Below are 23,858 nucleotides of genomic sequence, written 5' to 3'. Positions count from 1 at the left end.
TCTCAGTGCTCCCTCAGTGGTCCTCAGACAGCCTGGAGAAGTAGGAGGCCGTCTACTGCACAAGGGACTTTTGGCATAGGGCAGGTCAGAAAGGGAGTGGGGACAGAAAAGGGGGACAAGCACGGGGCACAAGGTCGGGACCAGGCTTGAGGGGAATAGGACATAGATGATGACAGGAAGTGAAAGGAGGCAGGCCAGGGAGGTAATAAGTCCAGGGCTCACTCTGCCCCCAGCAACTATCAGACTCCAATCCTTTCTCTGCTCCCAGAAGTCCCCCTCACATCTCCAGGCTTTGCCCCATCCCAGCATCTCCCCAGCGCTCCAGGCTCTCCTCTCCCCGATAACCCCTCCCCCTCCGGCTTCCTCAGGCATTCCCATTCCTTCTGCTTTTCCTAAACAACCCCTTAGACTCCATCCCGCATAGCTACACCCTGCTTTCCTCCTATATCTTTATACTGGCTGACTTCTCCAGGCTACCCAGTCAATCCTGCCTCCTCCATCCCACAACCGTGGGTGAGAGGGATCGGCTTCCATCTTCTCGCACACCTGTCCAACTGCTCAGGGTCACCCAGAGGAGGAAATATGTGAGCTAGAGTTGCACAAGACTTGGCAGCTGTGGGGATACATATGGGATTTTCATTCCCTCAGGAAGGCAAGTCTTCACGTCAGAGCTGGTGGGGACTAGGAACGTGAGACAGGAAAATAAACTCTGTCTGTCAGTTTGATTTCATTTTGACATTGAAGCCTAAGGAAAGCCTGAGGGAAAAGTCTTCTCTGGGAAATGAGAAATCTTTGTGTTTCTTTGAACTTTAACACAGACCCCACTCCAACCAGCAAAAGGCCTGGGCGAATGCCAAGCCTTGGGAAAGTGGAACTCTGTAGTCCCGATTCTTCCTAGTCCTGCACCTTGTGCAGTCATTTACAACAGTGCAAAGTGGCATAAATGCTACCAACTCGTAACAGTTTGCCCTGACTTTCCCTTGGTGTAATTGACTACGCAAGGTGCAGGGCAACAAAAACTCTCTTCCTTCGTGGGATTTTTGGGGGGATTTTAACATAGCCTGTTTGGGTTATAAGCATAGCCTGTGTTTCTATCAGTAGGTTGGGGAGGGAGCACGCATAACAATTGGTGGCGGGCAAATCTCAGAGGCGTTCAGTGTTTACTTTACTTGCTTTATTAAATGTATCTGAGCAGTTTTAATCTGGAAATTCATGTGCAAACCTTACAAGAAGTGAGTGTTTTTCATGAAGTTTGGTATAGCATGGTCGAAAATGCAGTGGTCATTATAAAAAGTAAGCATTTGTCAGTAGATCCCACGCTGCTACTGTCGTTATGTATCCTAAGCTCTTGTCTGCACACACTCGTTGCACCAGTTTAACTGAAGGCTGTTTAAAAACTGATTTTAGTTTAACCAGGGCAACCCCCCCAAGTGGAAACATTTATATGGGTTTAAAACTGGGTATATTAGTTTAGCTTGTACCATAAATTCACCGACGCAATCTAAATAAATATAAACTAGGATTAAATCTGCTGCCTTTCTACACGGTACTGTGCACCATTTTAACTAAATCCGTTAAAAATTATACTTTTAGTTAAATTGGTACAACTTTGTGCATAGACCACTCTTAAGGAAAGAGGAGAAATCTCAGGCTTGGTCTATACTTACACCTCTTAGCCAGCATAGCTATGTCAACAGACTCTGCAGCGTAAGAGTGGGCAGAGACAGGGGTTGTTCTTACATAGGCAGAAAAACTCCTTCTGTCAGAGTAAGCTGCATCTGCACTAGAGGGCTATTCCAGTTTAGTTCTGCCAACATAGGCTCTGTAGTATAGACATAGCCTCAGATACCAGGATTTGGTAACTTTTGGCAATCATTGTACCACAAGACTTTCCCATAGTATCTAGGCAGTTATCCTTCCAGTTCCAGAAAAACTAGGAAATGCACAGGTGCCAAAACTAAGGGCTTGTCTACACTACCCGCCAGATCGGCGCGCAGCGATCGATTCAGCAGGGGTCGATTTAGCACGTCTAGTATAGACGCGATAAATCAACCGCTGAGCGCTCTCCCGTCGACTCTGGTACTCCACCAGAACGAGAAGCACAAGTGGAGTCGACGGGAGAGCGTCAGCGGTCGATTTACCGCACTGAAGACACCGTGGTAAGTAGATCTAAGTACGTCGACTTCAGCTACGCTATTCATGTAGCTGAAGTAGCGTATCTTAGATCGACCCCGTGCGGTAGTGTAGACAGGCCCTAAAACAAAAACTGTTTTGAACAGTCTGTGTTTTGATTATTTTGTAGGGGTGAAGGTTTGTTCCAGTTCTTTTTGTATCTGAGCCATTTCACCCATCTTGAACAATTGTAGTGGAATGAACTAGTACTAATCTTGAATCCTGTTTCCAGTACACATTTTAAAAAAAAATGAATGGTGAAAAGTACATTGACACTTGACAATGAAACTCTTGTATGATGTCATGTAGTAATCTTTCCTGCTTCAGCATTAATCCAATTCTGTTTCTAGGCATAGGAAAGAAGAATGCAAATTTGCTATGATCAAGTCTCTTTTGACTGGAAGCGGTAGTTTTATGTACAATATTTCCTGCTAAATGAAATTGTCATGCAGGATTTGTGATTCTTGTGATCCTTTTCTAGGCTGCTGCACTCAGAAATAATTACTACCATGTTTGCTGTCTTCTTTGATGAAATAACGGATAATTTGGCATCTAAAATAGAGCTATGGAATTTTGGCTCACCGTTTTTGATTAATTGTTTATCCTAATGTTAACAGATGTTTGATACAAAACGTCAATTACTGGGCACTTTAGTGGAATAGATGTCGGATTTTTACTGGGCTAGAGTTAGATGATAGATCTTGCAGCTAGCAATCCTGCACATCGTAGAGTGAAATGTCACTGAAAGTTAGAAAGGGTCTAACTTTAGGCACTCCAGCCCCTGTTTCGATGGGAGCTGCTGGCTGCTCAACAACTTAGAAAACCGGGCTACTTATTTAAGTCCCTAAATATGGACATGGGAGTCTAACTTTAAGCACCTGTTTTTAAAAAAAATCTTGGCCAAAAATATTAATTTATCATTTATATCTTTGGCTTGATGGTCTTCATTTTATTGGTGGGAAAATATTTACACAAGTGGTTTTATGTGTTTTGGAGAACAAAACAATTCTTGATTGCTATGGGAATATATAATAATGGCAACAGTGTATTTCACTTTGTGTATTTACTTAGTGTCTATGATATTAATAAGAAGTCTCGGAAAATTCACTTGGTGATATAGAAGGCAGCATATTTTAGTCAGATTGCTGTTGTGAAGTCTTTCCTGATGTAATGCTCATGTTAGGACTATGAACGTGGCCCTAAGCCACAATATTGTCTCCAGATCTGGACACCAAAGCTGGGGAGTCGTTGGCCCCATGATTTTGGCTCAGCCCTTTAGAGAGGGGGAAGGCTGTCTGTGATCTGACTTTTCTGAAGCTCATCTCTGGTGGAAACCGAAATAAAACAAAAGCCTTCACATTAATCACATCAGACATCATAGACTTGGATATATTTTGTTCCAAGTAAAAATGAATCTAATGGATGATGAAATAAATCCATCTTTTATACAAAGAAACCAAATTGGTCAAGGAGTTTGAGTCTCAGTGGAAGTGGGAAGGAAGCAAAAATGGTTGTATGTGGTCTGTCTGGAGGAGGAATAGCCTTGTTTGAAGCGGATTAGAAACTCTTTCAAGGGAAGAAGGAACAGCAAGGAAAGAGTAACAAAATTCTGTGTGTGGAAGATGGCCTTGGTGGAAAATATGAGGAATCAGAATTTGGAGAGTTTCTCATGGGGAGAAATAGCTTCAAAAGAGAGGAGGAAGGAAGCAGAGGAATGGGACTAGATCAGGATTTCCCTGTGGGATGGCTGCCTTAAAATTGACAGATTAATAGTGCAGAAGGGTGGGAGTCACCACTGTGAACACAGAGGAAGCAGCAAAGCCTAGAGTTGAGTTTGCTAATACCTCCCTTGTTTGTAGATCCTGCTGCTTTTTTTTTTTGACGCAGTAAGTTGTCTATGTATCCTGTTGAAAACTGCCCGCAGAATAACATGTTGCACAACTCTTACTGAACAAACCTCTTAGTTCTTTGGGCAGATCGCTGTTTTGCTAAATCTTTTAGTAGTTCGCTTACACAGAGAGCAGGCGGAGTATTTCTGCTCTGTGGAAGCTTACAGCATTATTACAACGGTGCTTGGTGCACGACTGTCTCTAGAGGTACTTGCATAAATCGTTTGGGGAAAAAAGGGGGAAATGTTGGAGGAGAAAAGGAGTAAGAGACTGAAACTGATTATTTAAAAAGTGACTAACTTTTTGTCTCCTTTTTCTTAGTATTACCAGAACCTTTGCATCAGGTAAAACAGAAAAGGTGATCTTTCAGGCACTTAAGGAACTAGGTCTTCCCAGTGGAAAGGTATTTACCAATTTAAAATAACTTTTTTTATATTAAGAAATCACAGAAATGATCAGATTATATCGTTATATTTTAAGTCATTTGTGTCTTGTGAAAAAAACATGCCTTATGTTCTCAGACAGCTTTGTCATCGCTTCAATTAAACAGGAATATTTACTAATGAGGTTTATACTAAATGGTACCAAAGTTAGTTAGGGCTTTTTTCTGATGTCCCAGTGTGTTGAATATTTATATTCAAACGTTCACATGGTAGCTTGAATGATCTTTTTTTCTAACTTCAACAGGCAAAATAAAGACTGTCCTTGTTCTGTATATACTTTTTTACATATTATTATTATTTATTTTATCATTTACAGACTTAATGTTACCATGTAGTCAGAATAAAAGTGCACTAAACAGATTTGGGGTAAGGAAAAAATTGAGAGCTCTTCTCAGAAAATATAAATAAAGTCATGTGCATTAGGCACAGTTTACTAATACTTTTCTAATACTCAGACATGTTGATAGAATAAAGAATAAATAAACTGGCTTTTGCTAAATCAACATTTGTTGTTTTTTTTCAGAATGATGAAATTGAGCCTCCCGCTTTTACTTATGAGAAATTTTATGAACTAACCCAAAAGATATGTCCTCGTACGGACATAGAGGAACTCTTTAGGAAGATGTAAGTTAAATTAAATATTAAACTAATTTTAAATTGTTTTACTGTCATTTTAGTCTATTTCTAGTATTAACCGGTACAACACTGAACATGATAAAGAAGTCCCAACCTTGACTCCTAATACCATGTATGGTATTTGCAAACCAAGTCACATCTACATTTTCTTGCCTTTCCCCCCAAATTATTAATGTAAAAGTTAACTCTGTATTTTAGAGCAACTTTTACATGAGTTAAAAGAAGCACCTGGAACTTATTTTTGCATTGGCTTTACTAACTACCTACAGTTTTAACCTGCTCCTTTAGGTTATTAACACAGTATGTGAACTAACTAGATTAAGCAAGTAGTCTAAAAGTTTGTTCAATCAGATTCTTCTCAAACGGAGGACTTACATGTTGTTTGCTAAATTAACATTTGTTAAATCATACTGAGAAGAGAGGGTATTATACTGTAGCAAGCATAGACTTTGTTTGCCTTGACAGTGTCTGTTCATTTTGAGAATACACAGCTACCTCAGTGTTAGGAAACTGCAAGGTTTAGAAAGTATCAACAATGTCAACATGTAAATCATACCTACTGTAGCATCATACATGAAAACTTACTTTTTCTAATAAATTTCTTTTCAGCAATGGAGACAAAACTGATTATTTAACGGTAGACCAATTAGTGAGCTTTCTAAATGAAGTAAGCTTTTTCATACATTAACTACCATACAAGTCTGTCTGCAGTGGCTTGCTTCTTCCAGTCTTCTCATTGCATGTATCATGCCATCATTTGCTGTGCTTTTGATCTGCTGATCTTTTCATTATGGCGATATCCAGGTGCAAAAATCAGCTCCAACTTTATATGTTCTTGTGCTTTCTCTATGTTGGCTTTGCGGATTGCTTCTGTTGATTACTTGCTGTGGTGTGAAGCTATTGTTGTGTATGTTTTATACTGTTATATACAATGTAATTTCAACTAAACTATACTCAGTGTTTTTTTATAAGCAATTATTTTACTTTTAGGCATTTGATTGCTGTATTGAATAACAGAAATATGAAGTGGGCTTTTATATGTAGTAGTTTGATTCTCCACTATTAAAATCTTTTCTGTTTATTACAAATCTATGGATCATAAGGATATTTTAATGAGTTGTATGTGATTCTGAAAATATTAAAAATATGTAGGATAGAAGGAAATATATTGGCAGCAGTATTTCTAAAATGCACATTTATTAGCAAGAGTCTGCAGTGTTTCTTCAGTCTAGTATCTGAAAAAGTACCTTATTAAAGTGTGTGATTTTCTTCTGTTTCTAAAGCATATTAAGATGAGTGGGAGTATGATTCACAGAGCTACACACCACTTCAATGAATCTGACAGAATTTACTTAAAACAAATGAAGTATTGTGAACACCAAGTAATTCCCCAGCTTTTGTACCACTAAACTCTTTTTTTCCCAATGGACTGCAGAATTGTATTCCTTCTCTATAGGGTCTTTGAGGGAACTGAAGAGTTATCTAAGTACAAACTTAAAAAACAACAGCAACAACAAATTGCTATTTTCTCATTTCTCTATGCAGAGATTTAAGCATGCATCAAGTTAATACCGTATCTAAAAGAGGGCCCTTTTGCTCCATGTTCAAAAAGCAGCATATGCCTTATTGATCACCAAAAGTGAACCAAACACAAAGGTTTTTTTTTAAAAGAAGTAGAAGAAAATTAGTGATGAAATTAACAGTTTTATCACTGTCCAATGGACTAGGCACGTGGAGTAAACCACACTTCAGTGGCTGCCCCAAATGTGCCCCTACCTTGCAAACAATTCCGTACGTGCTTCATCTGACTACTGTGAGTAGTTCCATTGAAATCCATGGTCACAAAGCTAAGCATATGTGTAGGTGCTTGTAGGAACTAGGCAGTGATTGGTATGATGTGTGAATAATCCACACCCCTGAGTGACATAAATTACACAGACCTAAACACCAGTGTGGACAGCACTATGTCGGTGGGAGAGTTTCTCCCACCAACATAGCTACCGCTGCTCGTTGGGGGTGGATTAATTAAGTCGACGGGAGAGCTCTCTCCCTTCAGCTTAGAGTGGCTCTCTAGTGTAGTCATAGCCCGAGTAGAGTTTAATGTGTTGGTCATGATGTGTAAGGCCTTAAGTGGCCTGGAACCTACTTACCTAAGACATCCTCTCTCTCCCCCTTCACATATGGCCAGCACTCTCTGTAGTCAGCAGAGGTGCTGAAGCTGGAAAACATAAAAGCTTATTGAGAGAGACGAGATGGGTGAGGTAATACCATTTATTGGACCAACTTCTGTTGCTGAAAGAGACAAGCTTTCACAGAGGTCTTCTTTAGATCTGGGAAAGGTACTCAGAGTGTCACAGATAAATACAAGGTTGTTAAGCATAAGAATTAACAACATGTTTAAAGGGACCACTCAAAATGAAGTGGGCCATTAACAACTCTGCAGTTATAGAACCAAGATTACAGATTGTTGAAAGAGACATTAAAGGGTTGTGCAGGTTTCCGTTGAAGACGAGGGCTGTGAGGCCAGATATGGAGTGATTGTTTCACGGTTGATATAGTGGTTTGGTCTTTGATCATTTTTCTGCATGAGTTCATTTAAGAATGTAGTGATTGTCTCATTTCACCCATAGTTGATGGGGACCACATCCTGAAAGCAATCTTTCTGGCATAGGCACTGACTTTTATTTTTCCCTGGGGGTGCTCCACGCCTGCTCCATCCCCATCCCTCCCTCGAGGCCACGCCCTCACTCTGCCTCTTTCTGCCTGCCCGTCACTAGCTGTTCTCCGCCCTCCTGCAAGCACTTCCCCCAGCCACCAAATCGCTGATGGACAGCACTGCTGAACAGCTGTGTCTTGTGGGTGCTGAGCAGTCACTATTTTTTTTTTCCATGGCTGCTCGAACCCCAGAGCACCCCTGGAGTCAGCATCTATGCTTTCTAGAACCCCACTTTCTGGCCTTCAAACAGCCCTCTCAACCTCACCAAGCTCATCATCAGACGCAAAGCTCTGCACAAACCACGACATACCACCTCAGTGGCACCAGACCCTGCCAGAACAACAGATGCAAAACCTGCAGACATCTCTCCATGCTACAATGATCAAGACCCCTCACAACACACCTTTTAAAATCCATGAGTCATACACATGCCTATCACAACATGTGGTGTCCGTCATCCAGTGCATCATATGGCCCAATAACAACTCTGTGGGTGCAGCACTGTGTGTGTAGATGTGCCCTAACTCTCCTTTGTTCTATGGTTGCAGAGGTGTTAATGGCCCACTTCATTTTGAATGGTCCTTTGCAACATGTTAACTCCTGCGCTTAACAGTCTCTTCCACCTTGTACTTCATTGTGACACTGAGGGCATGGCTACCTTGGGCCAGGTCTACACCCAGCCGCTAGTTTGGCGGCTGGGAATCGAAGTTCTGGGTTCGATTTATCGCGTCTGGTCTGGACGCGATAAATCGATCCCGGAAGCGCTCGCCGTGGACTGCGGTACTCCAGCTCGGCGAGAGGAGTACCGCGGAGTCGACGGGGAGCCTGCCTGCTGCATGTGGACCGCGTCTGAACCGCGGTAAGTTCGAACTAAGGTATGTCGACTTCAGCTACGTTATTCACGTAGCTGAAGTTGCGTACCTTAGTTCGAATTTGGGGGGTAGTGTAGACCAGGCCTTGCAGATGTAGAGCGCTTTGAGTTAAATCAGCCTTTGTAGAGTACAGTATGGAAAGTGCTGCAGTCTGTCCACACTAGCAGCTGCAAGTGCACTGGCATGGCCACATTAGCAGCTCTTGCAATGGTCACAGAGAGCAGTGCATTGTGGAAGCTATCCCAGCATGCAGATGGGTGGGGTGGAATGTGACAGGGAGTGTGTTATGTGTATGGGGGGGGGAGAGTGGGTTTTGGGGGGGCTGAGAGCATGTCAGCGTGCTGTCTTGTAAGTTCAGAGAGCAGCAGACCCCCTCTTCCCCTCCCCCCCACCTCTCTCTCTCACACACAGCATTCCACAGTAATGGTTGCTTTGTCTTGGAGCAGATAAGCAGCCGGCTGTCAGAAACAGAGCTTTCAAGGGGCATATCCGCATTCCTGCAGTGATTCCAAAACAATGACAAGAGTGGCCACTTGACTTAAGGGGCTTATGGGACATTTCTGGAGGCTGATCAGAGCGCAGTAATGCAACACCTCGTTCACACTGACGCCCGGGCGTTTCAGCCAAGGTGTACCAGACATTAATCTTCTCGCCGAAGAGGAGTACCAGGAGTGCTCTAGCCCTGGAGTCAGAGAGCTCTATGTGCCTTACCAGTGTGGATGGGTAGTGAGCTAGAGCGCCCAGGGCTGCTTTAATGCACTCTAACTCGCAAGTGTAGCCAAGCCCTTAGTATCTTTCCCGAAACTGAAGAAGAGCTCTGTGTAATTCAAAAGTTGGTCTCTTTCACCAGCAGAAGTTGGTCCAATAAAAAAATATTACCTCACCCACCTTGTCCCTCCCATGTCCTGGGACAAACATGGCTACAGCAATACTGCAAACAATAAAAGTTTATTATCATTAGAAAAAAGCGGTGGCTGCTGGCAGGGCGTTCTTAATGAGGGCCCTGGGACTTCTGAACTTGTTTCCACTTTGTTCCAAAATAGCCTGAATTTGATGACCTACCAGGCATGTTGTAGGTTGCAAAAGCAATTTGTTTGATAGGATTTTTAGGGAAGGATGAGGGTATGTCCCTGGGTAGGTCTGATTTGGGAGTGAGGCTTTTCTGGAGTTTTTCCATTTTTTTTTTTATTGTCTGTTGGTTTAGGTAAATTGTTAGCTCCATTTTGACTGTTTAATGCTGCAGGCTGACAGTTAATTTAATTATGTATCATTATTAATGCTGGTGGGTTGTTTCTATAAGTCTAATTATTGTTAGGCACTTCTGTGCGTGTGTTCTTTTTTTTTAAGTTAAATCTAAAGAAAAGGAAAAATAATAGAAAAATTAAATAGACCTAAAGCTACTGAGATTTCCTCCCGCCATTTATTTGCAGCCACAGATTTTAGCTTTGGCCTACGTGTGTAATTATCAAAAGTAGTAATTCAGTACAGGCTGGCCTGGACTCCTGCTTTCTGCTGAGCAAAGAGATAAGATGAAATGGGAGATTGGATCCTTCTTGTTTAGTAAGTTTTCCCCTTTCTGTTTTTGGTGGAAAAAGGCCATTATTTCTGCTGGACCTCATAAATCCCAATAATGAAACTGGCTTCTAGCAAGTCATGAGTTGTTTCACATATCAGCAAGTATTTATCTGGCTAGGAGGTAAATGGCTGGGTGGCCATATTTGGAGAGCATCTGTTTCTTCCCTCTTTCTCTTTCCAAAGTAAACAGGCACCCTCTAGCCTCCTCCCCCCCCCAAATGATTTACCCTCCTTTTGTTAAGGAACGTCTAGTAGAAAGGTAGGGATCCTGTCTAATATGGTAACTAGAACAAGCAACAGCAGCTTTGCTGGACATATGTGATTAGTCCTGGGAGCTTTATGCTTTTCATATTGGTCAGCTATGTTGTTTTGCATTATAAATTCCCTGTGCCAACAAACTCACTAGCATAAAACATTCATGCAGGGGATCCTGCTTGACATTCCTTTTTTTTTAATAACATCACACAAATTGTCAAGTATTACCAGAATTGTTTTTAATTAACTAAACTTAAATTAACTAAACTTTCCAAATGGAAAAAAAAAAGATAATGAGCAGTGATCATGATGACAACAATACAAATATTACTGTTAGTTCCCTGCAATAATTTTTTGGCTGTGATTGCTAAGAAGCATTGTTTGCCTTCTCCCATCTATTTTCTTCCCCTGTGTCACCTCTGTTCTATTTACGATTATCCGTGGAAGAGTGAAGTGGGGAAGAGCACTCTTCTTTAATAAGAGTCTCCCCTCCTCTTTCTTTCAGTTGTTTCAAATGATACATTTTCACTAATGGTGCAAAGCTTGTCACGTGTGATTACATGTGGTTGGCCGTACAGTTGCATGCTAGTGTTCTGCTCCTGAGAGATGCTTAGCAAGGTGTGTCCTGCATTCAGCTGCTTACATTTCATATTTCATCTGAGATTTACTTAGATATCCAGATAGCCAACGTATAGTGAATTTAACTGCTATACTTCAGATGCTGTCGACTGTCAATAGCATTAATAAAAGGATGCTTCATTAACTGCATGATTAAATTGGCATTAGTTGTAATTTCTTAGAATTACCCAACCACACATGCCAATGTGTTGGTTGCAAAGAAGAGATCAGGTTGCTTATTTTTGATTGGACATGGCTTGATATTGAACAGAATACCAAAATATTTGTATGTAAGGAATTACAGCAAATGCTTATAGTGCCTTAGGTCATAGACATTCCACACTGTCCATTCCTAAATTATTGGTCAACAATATGGGGGTGGCCTATGTTACATTTATGAATGTAAATTACAGCTTCAAAACTGCACCTCCCTGGGTAAAAGAGTGTTTCCATGGTCATCTTTGTTTATTTGTTTTGCTTTTGCATCTGCTTACATGCCACTATTCAGTTGAATTATGTTTTTAATGGAGAATCAGGCACACAGTGTGCAGCTCTAATCCAGTGTGAATAAAAGTGAAAATCGCATTGCACACTCCAAAGCGAATGTGTCATGAATCTGGCCTTTAGAGATTTATTGGAAGTCACTGATACCTAGAATGCCTAAATATAGTCCAAACAATATTTGTGTATGATATTATGAAATCCCTACATCATTAATTGCTATACATTTTGGGATGATACTGTGAAGATGTTTTTTAATGATTTACATATGTCCTCTATGATCCTAAGTTGATTTTTCAGAAAGTTGAATGCCCCAGTATTTATACGATTCACAGAAATAATTGACACTTGTTAACATATTTCTAAATGCAGGTTTTGCATCGAATATTTGTAGCAACTTTTTATTTTTTTAATGTTTATTTTAGTCATCCATATTGATGAAGACGCCAGTTTTATGAAGGGATAATTATGTTACCGTCAGTCAGGCCCGTCAGTTTGCATGACCTACATAAAAGATTGCTGAAGAAGGAAGAGGATTTACCAAGTTATTAAAGGATCTGCTGTTAATTGTCAACATTTTATTGGCACATACGCCACATGCGTTATTTTATTGTAATGAGTAAATAGCAATAATACATGTTAAATGATTGCACTGGAGTATTTTCCTGAGCAAACTGCCTGTTGTTTTCATAGATAACTAGATTTAAATCTATATGATGCTGAAGTTACAATTGGGATATTCTGTAAATTCTAGTTTAAAAAAATTGTCCAGCTCGTTCTTTCTCGTCTGCAGTAATGAAAAGTTCTTGGAATATAGCCTTGCAGTAAGTGGTCCTGCTAAATGATGTTATTTTCTAACCTTAGCATCAACGAGATCCTCGTCTGAATGAAATTTTATTCCCATTCTATGATTCAAAAAGAGCAATGCAGATAATTGAGACATATGAGCCAGATGAAGATTTGAAGAATAAAGGTAAACAAAGTGGGACTATCTGTGTATCAAAAATTAATACCACATTTCTTTAGACACTTTAAATTTTAAAAAGCACCTAAGTGACTTAGGAGCCTAGTCCCAATGAGACTGGGGCTTGTCTAAGGCTAGGTCTACACTACCCGCTTGAATTGGCGGGTAGAAATCGATCTCTTGGGGATCGACTTATCGCGTCTCGTCAGGACGCGACAATCGATCCCCGAATCGACGCGCTTACTCCACCAGCGGAGGTGGGAGTAAGCGCCATCGACTGGGAGCCGCGGAGGTCGATTTTGCCGCCGTCCTCACAACAGGGTAAGTCGGATCTGATACGTCGAATTCAGCTACACTATTCGCGTAGCTGAATTTGCGTATCTTAAATCGACCCCCCCCCCTGTAGTGAGGATGTAGCCTAAGTTGCAGCATCCTACTCGGTCTACTCTAAGCCTCAGTTTTGCCCGGAATCTCTCCAGTACCGACAGCTGCACCTCCACCCCTGATGTACTCCTCCTGCCCTAGGCATGCTCCCTACACAAGGGATTGTGAGGAGCCAGTGGCTGTCTTCCTTGGTTCCTGCAGCACAGGAAACAGGCCTTGACACCACTCTGGTCCTTTTACCAGGAGTAAAGCAGCTGAATGAGGGGTAAGGATTTCATCCTGTATATGTTGCTCCTAATTTACTCTGCTATCCTTGCATCACACTATCTGTTAACAGACTGCTTATGCTTTTTTTGCTAAAATTGAACCTGTGAGGTGATGGTCTCTCCATAACTTCTCAGGGCACTTCAGTAAAAAAGGGGAAGGCTTTCAGCCAATACACTGGCTATCAGATGGAAGATATCTCCTCTCAATAGCACGGTATTTCTCTTTTAAAAATGATCTATAGGACACCCCAGGATCCATTGTTCTCTCTTCTTGCAGTCATGGATTGGAATTTTGAACGCTCCAACTCTATAGCTTATTTTGTTTTCCTCTCCGTATGTACCAGAAACTCCCCTTACTACTTACCTCCTTTTCTTTTTAATCTAATCATATTGGTCACATGTTTAATGCAGTCATGGATCTACTGTCTAGATGCCAGCATATTTCAAGTGTTTTCCCATAATGTACAAGGTATCATGAACATTGTTTGCCCTTCTTCAGAAAGAGATGCACCCATGTTTTGGGTGGGCAGGAGTTAAAGCAAACCAGTAGTTTATGAAGATAGGTATTTTGCAGACAAGAAACTGTCTCTAGAAGCTGATGTCGGCATAAGCTTCTACACTGCTTTCATATTCTTTCAACCAATCATTGAGTCATGGTAGCGACTTGAGCCTATTGTTTTAATTCTTTCTTTCTTTATTATTTCTACTGCGATGTATGTAAATGTGGAATGTCTCCTGCAGAAAAATCGATGGGGTTTTTCTGATGATGATCTTTCCTTGGTGGAGTTAATTCATGCGGGTTTCACCCCAATGGAATTAGTGGGAGAAGGGGAGGAATTGGCCCCAGAAGGTGTGGATCCCGAATATAGGCAGGTCATTCATCTGGCTTTAAACCATACTGTCCTCTCGTTGGGTGATTGGTCCCTAGTCCAGTGTGGAAACATAACCAGACTAGGTTCTGTCCAGTATCAGACCGGGATGACATTTTGAAAAGCACATCATTCTGCCCCCACCAGTGTGACCTTGCATGCACCATCCATGTGAGGTCATGCTGGCAGGGGCAGGCCCACACCAATCCTGGAAGTACCATAATGTCTTGTATTCTGGGAATGCATGAGTAGCCACCCAACATCCAATGGAGGCAATGGCTTATCTGTCTGGTGTCTGTTCTCTGCAGTTCTTTACAAGACCCCTATTCCATAAAGCACTTAGGCACATGTGTGCACTGAATAGTACTGTGTGGGAGGCAAGACCTCATTCACTGAACAATAGCTGTAAGAAACCAGTCCTGCCTTGGTCACTGTACTGCAAGGGTAGTGAATTATTTTTTGTCAAGGTCCAAATTTCTTGGTCAAGGTGCAGTCAAGGTCCAGACTCCAAAAAAAAAATAATTAAAATAATAACAACAACAGTGATAAGTAAATAAAAAGATTTGGGGGTCCATTCAAAAGCAGCTGGTGGTTCAGATTTGGCCCACGGTCCGCCTATTGACTACCCCTGCTGTACGGTAAGGATCAGTAACTAGTAAGGGTCGGTAACTAGAACTCAGCCCTTCCTCATGTGCTGTACAGTACATGAATGGCTCAGTAAGTTCTGGAGATCTGTGGGAGAGCAGTTATAGACACTTTCTCCTTCTGGGGGAGACTCTGCAACTCAGTCTCTTAATTATGTTATCACTGGGGCAGGGCTTCATTATTTTATTAAAATCTTAGCAGATATCCAACTATACACAGTAGTGATTTTTTTTCACTCTCTTATACTTTTTCCTCCAGGCTAATTACATGTCACGCTTGGAGCTACTTTGTTCTGCTGTTTTTAAGTTCGGAGGGGCGGGTAGTTAAATTTCTTAAGATAAGAATGTGTGATTTTTCATTTTTTTTTTATTTTCCCCTAACTCAAAACCAGCTGACGGGATTTGGCTGTGACCAAGAATAGGAAGTTCAAAGCCCCAAGTGAGAATTTTTCAGAAAGTTATGAGCAAGTGAAAGCTGGGGGGTTAGGGATTCTCTGTTGAAACAAAAAGGTCATGTGAAACAGAATAAAATTAGAGCTGCTGTGTGCTGTCCCTTGCCAATAACAGAGCTCCCATGTCTGACATTAGGAAACATGAACTTCAAGTTCAAATTGCATTCAAATTGTGTAATGTAACATTTAGATGGTTAACTGCCTACCTCCCTTGCCCCCCCCCATTTTTTTTTTTTTTTTTTTTTTTTTTTTTTTTTAGCACGGGGCCATTTTTAAAATAGATCACAGGCAGAATCTGATCTGGCTTAAACCAGAATCTGGCCCCTCATCTTTTACAATTTCTGAAGCACAAAACAAAAACGTACTATGAACACTGTGGCCAAAGTTACTGTACACACAAGGTTCCATTTTCTAACATGGCTTTGTTTACACAGAAAATGTTTTCCTTTTCATTGTCAGGAAGATAATCTACTGTATATACTTCGAACAGTGGGATGGTTAGCAAAAGTCTTGAACCTTCCATGTTTTGGAAATACATCCAAAATAAATTAACTTTGCAAGTCATGCTAATAGAATCTTTGGATTCCAGCCTTTGAAAGACTGGGAGAGCCTTGTACTTAAGTTACTGTTGTTAATTTTCTTTCATCTGCTGCTGTAAAATACCAGCACCTCTTCTGGGTAACAATGTCTGTGTTCCTTTAAACACTAACCATCTGTATTCTCTGCATAAATACAGAAAAAACATAAAGCTATTTTTTTCCTTCCAGGTCTCATATCAAGTGATGGATTCTGCAGATATTTGATGTCAGATGAAAATGCCCCAGTCTTCCTTGACCGTTTGGAATTATACCAGGAAATGGACCATTCTTTGGCTCACTACTTCATCAGCTCCTCCCACAATACCTATCTAACAGGCAGGCAGTTTGGCGGGAAGTCTTCTGTAGAGATGTACAGACAAGTGCTTTTGGCTGGTTGCAGGTTGGAAATATAGGATAATGGCTTTCATAGTTAATATTGTTTTAGGGAAATAAAATACTTCATTTTATTTACCTCAGCAATTCTATAGGATACCATGTAAATATAACAAGTATGATAAATATGAAAAATATCATAAGTAAAATTCTTTATTGTACAAAAACATATGGAAAGAGTAGCCTTTAGGAAGTTCTAGTATTGTGGGGGGAAGGGGTGTGTTGGTAGGCTGCACACTTCTGCAGTTCAGAGGGATTTGTGCTGTGCAATTAAGCCAATCTGCCTTTACACGGATATCAGTTTGACTTCCAGTTTAACTACTTGCAGTGCATAGATATGGTATATCCAAATTAGCTAACAAGAGAGTAAATAATGGAGTGCTGATAAAAAAACCACTTTCACTCAGACATTTTACACTCCCACACACACAGAGTTTAATGTAATATGTCCATAGTTATAAAATCAAATTGAAATGATAAGAGTTTGTGTATTACATACAGCGTGAGAGGAATTGTATTGCTTCTAAAATTGCATTGTTATTTACTGTAGCCTCTGCTCTTGAACAAGACAGATTGCTTGGAGTTTTTGTCAAATGGCTTATATATTTATTGAAATATTGTGGAAATTGACATTGTTGTTATTGGGTTTTTAGATGTGTTGAACTGGATTGTTGGGATGGAAAAGGTGAAGACCAAGAACCAATAATAACGCATGGGAAAGCAATGTGTACAGATATTCTTTTCAAGGTAGAATATATATATCATTGGTAACTTCAAATTTATAAATCAAACTTTAAGCCCAAATCCTCTCTTCAACACCCAGACTGGGAAATTTAGCTAGCAAGTAGGGAACTCTGCAGAGAGAAGGAATCCCACCCCACAACACTGCATGGCTGGTACTACATCCTAATGGAATGAATGCGTCGAATGGGGTGGTTCCTATGTCCCGATCTCTTAAAAGCTTGCCTCTGCCTCACTACCTGTTCCCGCCCCCCTCTGCATGAAAGCATGCAGGGAGCCCACTCAGGCCCTCTGCATAGTCTCTCCAAATCCTGCCACACTTATGGGCTCTGCTGCAAAAGTCCCCCTTACCTGTGGAAGGGACAGGCGAAACACAGGAGTTGTCCCTTCAGCCAAAATCCTCCTCTCGGCCAGATCAGCTGTCAGATCCCTATGTCTCAGAGCAGCACGGAGCTTGTGGCTGTTGCTACCACCTTCCTTCCACAGGTGGAGAGGGAGTTTTTTAAACATGGAGTGCAAGGTAGGGAGTAGGAGTAAACGCAGAAATGAAATAGACACACTTTGTTCCGTCTGTCTTGGCTTCATTTACTATAGAATCCATCATGTTCTGTGTCTGTAAAATATTTCTACTCATGATTGCCACTTGATGTGTTTTAACATAAACACTTTCTTTGCATTTTAAAGGATGTCATTCAAGCCATTAAGGAAACTGCATTTGTTACATCTGAGTATCCTGTTATTCTTTCATTTGAAAATCACTGCAGGTATAAAGTATATTCATCTTCCATTTTTAATAGTGCAATGAAAGAGCAATTGTACCTATGATAAGGCTCATAATAGTTCAACTTTACTTGGAAAACTTTGTAACAGGTTATGCAGATAAATTAGATTAGATGTCGCTTTGAAAAGATTCAGAGATGTTTGCTTGAACGCAAAGGTCAAGCTTTACGTTGGTTTAATAATGCTGTGATTCAGCAGAGAGTTACATTTGAAGGTCACATTAACTGAATAATATTTAATCAGCACATTACTTTGGTCTAAATAAATTCATGCATTTCAGTTATATTAGTTAGGTTTTTATAAACAGTTAAAAGTACTGTAAGTCTTGTAATTTTATTGTAAGTGGGCAGCAAATTACATGAAATACTTGTATTACTTCTATATTAACTTTTTTTGTTGCTGAATGATGGCTTGGGGTTTTGGGGGGGGAGGGGTTTGAGAGAGAGAGTCTTAAGAAATTAACGAACGTCACTTTTTTCAGCAAATACCAACAGTACAAGATGTCAAAATACTGTGAAGATTATTTTGGCGATCTCCTTTTGAAGCAACCTCTAGAAACACATCCAGTATGTATCTTTAAAAATTGTGTTTATATCTTGGGTTAATTTTATTAGAGAGATATAGTAACTTGGGGTCACATCACCAATAGTGGAGAAACTTGTGTACCCGGGCCTAAGTTATCAAACATCACTATTGATTTTGGGCTTCTCAGGTTTTGGGTGCCGAACTTGTCCTTAGCTGGTTCATTTAATTTCTTCTGAACATGGATTGGGGAAGGACTTCTGGCAAGGGTTGGGGAGCCATGTCCCCATGCTGGATCAAGCAGGGTTGCCTGCCCTATAAAATAGACGAAACATCGTTCTTTTGCTTGTGACCTCACCACCTTGTCTCTCTGTAGTTTCCAGTCATTGATGCTCTACTTAATGCTAAACTGTATTAATGCTAAGTGGCACTATGTGCAAAAGCCTTATTTAAACGAATCTTAGCCATACCCAGCAGAGCATTACAGGATCTAATGATGAACACATCTTGTGTGTATAAGCAAGCACTGTGGCCAGTCCACAGCTGGTACAGAAGAACACGGTGTCAGGAGTACACTAAGAACAGAAACAGAAGGAACAAAGCAACAAAATGCAGACACAAAGTATGCAGGATCTCATCAACATGCCACTTTTCAATGCCCCAGAGAACTTCAACTTTGACAAATCTTCACAATGGACAGACAGTATTTTGCAAGATTTCGAATTGCAAACAAACTTCGGGAAGAAACTGGAGATATACAAATATCTTCTTTAATTTATGTTGTGGGAAAGCAAGCAAAGCATATCTTTAAATCCTTTGACTTTACTGCAGACTGTCACAAAGATGACTATGAAAGGGTTCTGGCTATGTTTGATGCATACTTTATACCTCAGAGAAATGTGGTTTATGAAAGAGAATGTTTTCATGAGAGAATTCAAGAACCAGGGGAAAATGTTGAATGTTTTATAAGAATTCTGCATACATTGGCTGAAAACTCTGATTTTAGGAATGCAAAACATAAAAATATCAGACCCAGGCTGGCTTATTGGGTTAACACAGTGGTCCCCAATGGGGTTCCCCTCGGGTGCCATGGCGCCCGCTGGGGTATCTACGTGCGCCCGCGTACTGGCCAGCGGACAAGCATCTACCAAAATGCCGCCGGTGACGCCTCTGGATGACGCTGCTTGTCTGTGGCATTTCGGTGGATGCTCGTTCGCCAGCCACGGTCCGCGGTGGCTCGTCGTCTGGCGCCCGCCAGACAAAAAAGGTTGGGGACCACTGGGTTAACAGATGAAAAACTTTTCATAACAGCTGAAATTGAAGAGAGATTTAACCCTAACCTCAGTTATTTAAATAGCAAAACAGTCTGAACTAGTGAAACAGTGAAACATAGAGAAACTTGACAAACTTAAAAAACTTAAGCTAGCTTAGAAACTGTGTTAAAAATTATTATCATAAAACCCCTGAGGCAAGGAGAGAGAACTCCCAAGTTAACAGTGACAATTCCAGCCTACATGCACAATATGTGGAAAAAATCATAGCTCAAGAGATTATGCTTTTCCAGCCAGAGGCACGTGGTGTAATAAATGTATAAAATATGGACTTTTTGCAGCTGTTTGCTGCACCAAAGCAGTCACGGAGTTGACTCATATCACGGACAACCAAGAGCCATTGTTTCTGATATCTATTACTTGTGATGACATAGATAGAGCCTTGCAAATCTGCGGATATCCGCCTCCACGGATGTGGTTGTATTGTTTACCATCTTTGCTGATTGCGGATCGTATGCAGCTCCAAATTTTTGTATCCATGCAGGGCTCTAACAGTGACATGGGTGCGAATGCAGATGCATATAAACGGTGGAGTGTGGATTGCGGGTCGGATAGAAGTTAATTATCACAGATTCGGATCGGATGTGGATCCAAATTTTTGTATGCACGTAGGGCTCTAGACATAGAACCTAACCTGGAGAGTGAAATTAAATATTCACGGCAAGACTATTGACTTTTAAATTGACTCAGAAGCTGATGTCACAGTCATCTTAGAAGGGACTTACAATCACATTCAATCCCTCTCAGAGCTGAAGTCACAGCTTGACACAGCTTTGACTAGCCTTGGAAGTATACTGAATGGCATGGATCAGCTCACCACAGAAACAACTTACAAAGATAAAAGCTTTGCATTCTGAGTGGATGTGATCAAAGGATCAAAGACTAACAACTTCTCAGCTGCAGCATGGCAGCCATGATGGGCCCGGTGAGAGAGGTGGAAGAACTTGATAGAGGATTTGGTGATATTGGACTTCTGAGAGGTTATCCAGGACAAATCAACTTAAGAAACAATGCTGAACCATACAGTGTACAAACACCCACACCAGAGACACCTTGGAAGAGACTAATTGCAGATTTATGCAGATTCAGAGAACATCACTACCTGGTTATCGTGGTCTGTTTTCCCAGATTTATAGAAATAATGTACTTGAAAGACATAACATGTCCCAGTGTTATTGAGAAACTGAAGTGCACTTTTGCTCACTTCGGTTATCCCAGAACAACTGGTGATGGGCAATGGACCACAGTTCACTGCAGCAGAATTGAAGTCACTCTGAATGAAATATGATTTTGATCATATTACTAGCAGCCCACATTACCCACAAGCAAATGGAGAGGCTGAGAGAGCTGTACAGACTGCTAAGAAAATCCTACAGCAGAAAGATTGATTCCTTGCTCTTCTGAGTTACAGATCCACACCAATAACAGCAACTGGATATAGTCCAGCTGGATATAGACCTGCTGATGGGAAGACAACTCGGCACTACTGTTCCACCTTTGGAAAAGAACCTATTTCCAAAGTGGCCTGACATGAGAAGAGTAGCCAAATCAGATAAAAAGGCTACAAGAGCTTCTGAACATATTTTTACAACAGACATCACTCAGAGAATTGCCAGGTCTAGAACCTGGTGACCATGTACATGTAAAAATGGATGGAGAAAAAGGATGGACAACTTCAGCTGTCGTCGTATACAAAAAATAAATAAATTCTGCACCAATATAATATGTGATCATGACTGACGGTGGAGAGTTCAAAAGAAACCATTGACATCTACAATTTGTTCCTCAGAAAGAACAATCAACATATAAAACGCTACCGATGGCAGATTCAAGAACAAGAAGATTGCAAACCGACCAAGGCCAGTCTTTGCAAGTAATGGACAGCCAGATGCTAAACTGTACTATGCTGTTCAGCCCTTAGGAGGGACTGTGTAAAATACCTTATAACTGAACCTCAGTCATACCTGACAGAGCATTAAAGGATCTAATGATGAACACATCTGGTGTGTATAAGCAAGCTCTGTAACCAGTTCATATCTGGTACAGAAGAACATGACAGATGCAAAGTAATTGATCATATGTGCCTGGAAGGGAAGGGTGTGGTGCCTTCAGCTGCATCTTGTATTTCATACTTCATGGTCCAGATCAAGCTTTGGAATCTGGGCTGCTGTCAGTGCTGCATTAGGAACTGAATTGGATGAAGAGCTCCCAGCAGAAGCAGGAACTGGAGGACCAGTCAGGAGAACTAAAATCCATGTGCATTTCAGTCTCATACATAGCCAGGAAATATAGCAAATGCTGGAGCATTCTTAACAGGCATGGCCTACCAATATTCAACCTTGGCCTAACCTATTTTCTAGGGCAGGGGTTCTCAAACTTCATTGCACCTCGACCCTCTTCTGACAACAAAAATTACTACACGACCCCAGGAGGGGGGACTGAAGCCTGAGCCCACCCAAGCCACACTGTCCAAGGGCTTCAACTCCAGGCAGGGGGCCTGTAACCTGAGCCCTGAAGCCCTCGAGTTTCGGCTTTGGCCCTGAGCGGTGGGGCTTGGGCTTCAGCAAGTCTAAGCCAGCCCTGGCGACCTCATTCAAATGTGGTGGTGACCCACTTTGGGGTCCTGACCCACAGTTTGAGAACCACAGATCTAGGGTCTACATATGCTCTTCCAGGGCCTGCCCACTGCTTTGCACAACCCATTCAAACTCTCTGGCAGCAGCCACCAAATGTCAGAGGTGAACAACTGCTATCAGCTGCACCACGCTGCCGAGAAAGACAGCCAGAAGGAGAGTCCTATGTCTCACCTTTCTGCTACTGCCCCTGCTGACTACTAGGCCCTTTTGCCTAGTGGCACCTTCTCCAGGGCTGTGCTTTTTTCTCTTCTCTTAAATTTGACAGGGATAGTTAGGATGCAAGAATGCATAATAGAGACCATGTTCCCATACTCGGAGGGGTATGCAGAGATGTGTGGCTGGCTGTAACATCCCCAACCTGAGCGCAGTCCTCACAGGTGACTGCTTCTCATGGCCCTGTGACCAGACAGAAATGGTGCCACACCAGGAGTTCTGTGGCTACTGCTGCTTCAGGACCCAATTCTAGCCTCATCTGGTCTCTGCTCTTTAGTGCTGCTCATTGTTTTATGTTTTGTTTTTCTTGCTTGTCTCTAGTTGTGTCACTCTGCCTCCTCCATGTACACATCCATCAAGCAAACTTTCAAAAGGCATCTGGTGCAAGTTTGAAACTTGCCTTTCATGAGTAGTTGTATGCCGTTTTAAATATCTCTGGAAGGAAAACTCAGGACAGGCGTGAGACTGGCTGAAGCAGATCCCAGAGGGACACGTAGCTAAGCTTTTAATTGCAGACTGGTATTTTAGAGGTAGGGGAAATGAAACCTGATTGTACTGACATCTAGTGGAGTTAAAACATATTCACTGCTGGTCACAGTTGATGATAACCTAGACTTCACTTTATCCTCATTGTACATGTTGAGATTGTTGTACATCAGAGGTGGGCAAACTACGGCCCGCAGGACCGTCCTGCCCGGCCCCTGAGCTCCCGGCTGGGGAGGCTAGCCCCTGGCCCCTTCCCCACTGTCCCCCCCGCCCCCGCAGCTACGCCGTCGCATGGGCAGCGCTCTGGATGGCGGGCTTGCGCGCTGCTGCCGGGCAGTGCGGCAGTGTGTCTGGCTCCGGCCGGGCAGCGTGGCTGCCAGACATGCTGCTCTGAGCAGCATGATAAGGGGCCCAGGGGGTTGGATAAAGGGTGCAGGGGGTGCTGGGGGGCAGTCAGGGGACAGGGAGCAGGGGGTGGTTGGATGGGGCGGAGGTTCTGGGGGGCGGACAGGGGACGGGGGGGTTGGATAAGCGTGGGAGTCCCGGGGGGGCCTGTCTGGGGGCAGGGGTGTGGATAGGGGCCAGGGGATGGGGAACAGGGGGGGTTGGATAGGCATGGGGTCCCGGGGGGGCCTGTCAGGGGGCGGGGATGTGGATAAGGGTCAGAGCAGTCAGGGGGACTGGGAGCAGGGGGGTTGGATAGGGGGTGGGGTCCCGGGGGCATTAGGGGTGGGGGGTCCCGGGAGGGGGCGGTTAGGGGACAAGGAGCAGGGGGGGTTGGATGGGTCGGGAGTTCTGAGGGGGGCAGTCAGGGGGTGGGAAGAGGAAGGGGGTGGATGGGGGAGGGGGCCAGGCTGTTTGGGGAGGCACAGCCTTCCCTACCCAGCCCTCCATACAGTTTTGCAACCCCAATGTGGCCCTC

At 42.3% G+C, this 23,858-nt stretch overlaps 1 protein-coding gene across 4 annotated transcripts in view; it reads left to right on the top strand.

Annotated features, from left to right (window-relative positions):
* Positions 1–23,858, top strand: part of PLCB4 (phospholipase C beta 4) — a 131,146-nt gene that overhangs the window by 24,912 nt on the left and 82,376 nt on the right. For all 4 annotated transcript variants that reach the window (XM_065400906.1, XM_065400905.1, XM_065400908.1 and 1 more), the window contains exons 7-14: positions 4,383–4,464; positions 5,028–5,128; positions 5,750–5,807; positions 12,542–12,650; positions 16,024–16,234; positions 16,881–16,974; positions 17,653–17,732; positions 18,230–18,314. In XM_065400906.1, coding sequence (XP_065256978.1) covers positions 4,383–4,464; positions 5,028–5,128; positions 5,750–5,807; positions 12,542–12,650; positions 16,024–16,234; positions 16,881–16,974; positions 17,653–17,732; positions 18,230–18,314 — 820 coding nt within the window. The remainder of the gene's footprint in view (positions 1–4,382; positions 4,465–5,027; positions 5,129–5,749; positions 5,808–12,541; positions 12,651–16,023; positions 16,235–16,880; positions 16,975–17,652; positions 17,733–18,229; positions 18,315–23,858) is intronic.

The sequence above is a fragment of the Emys orbicularis genome, chromosome 3, assembly GCF_028017835.1.
Source record: "Emys orbicularis isolate rEmyOrb1 chromosome 3, rEmyOrb1.hap1, whole genome shotgun sequence".
NCBI lineage: Eukaryota > Metazoa > Chordata > Testudines > Emydidae > Emys > Emys orbicularis.
The sequence above is the reverse complement of the archived record's forward strand: the minus strand, read 5'-3'. Positions and strand labels throughout refer to the sequence as shown.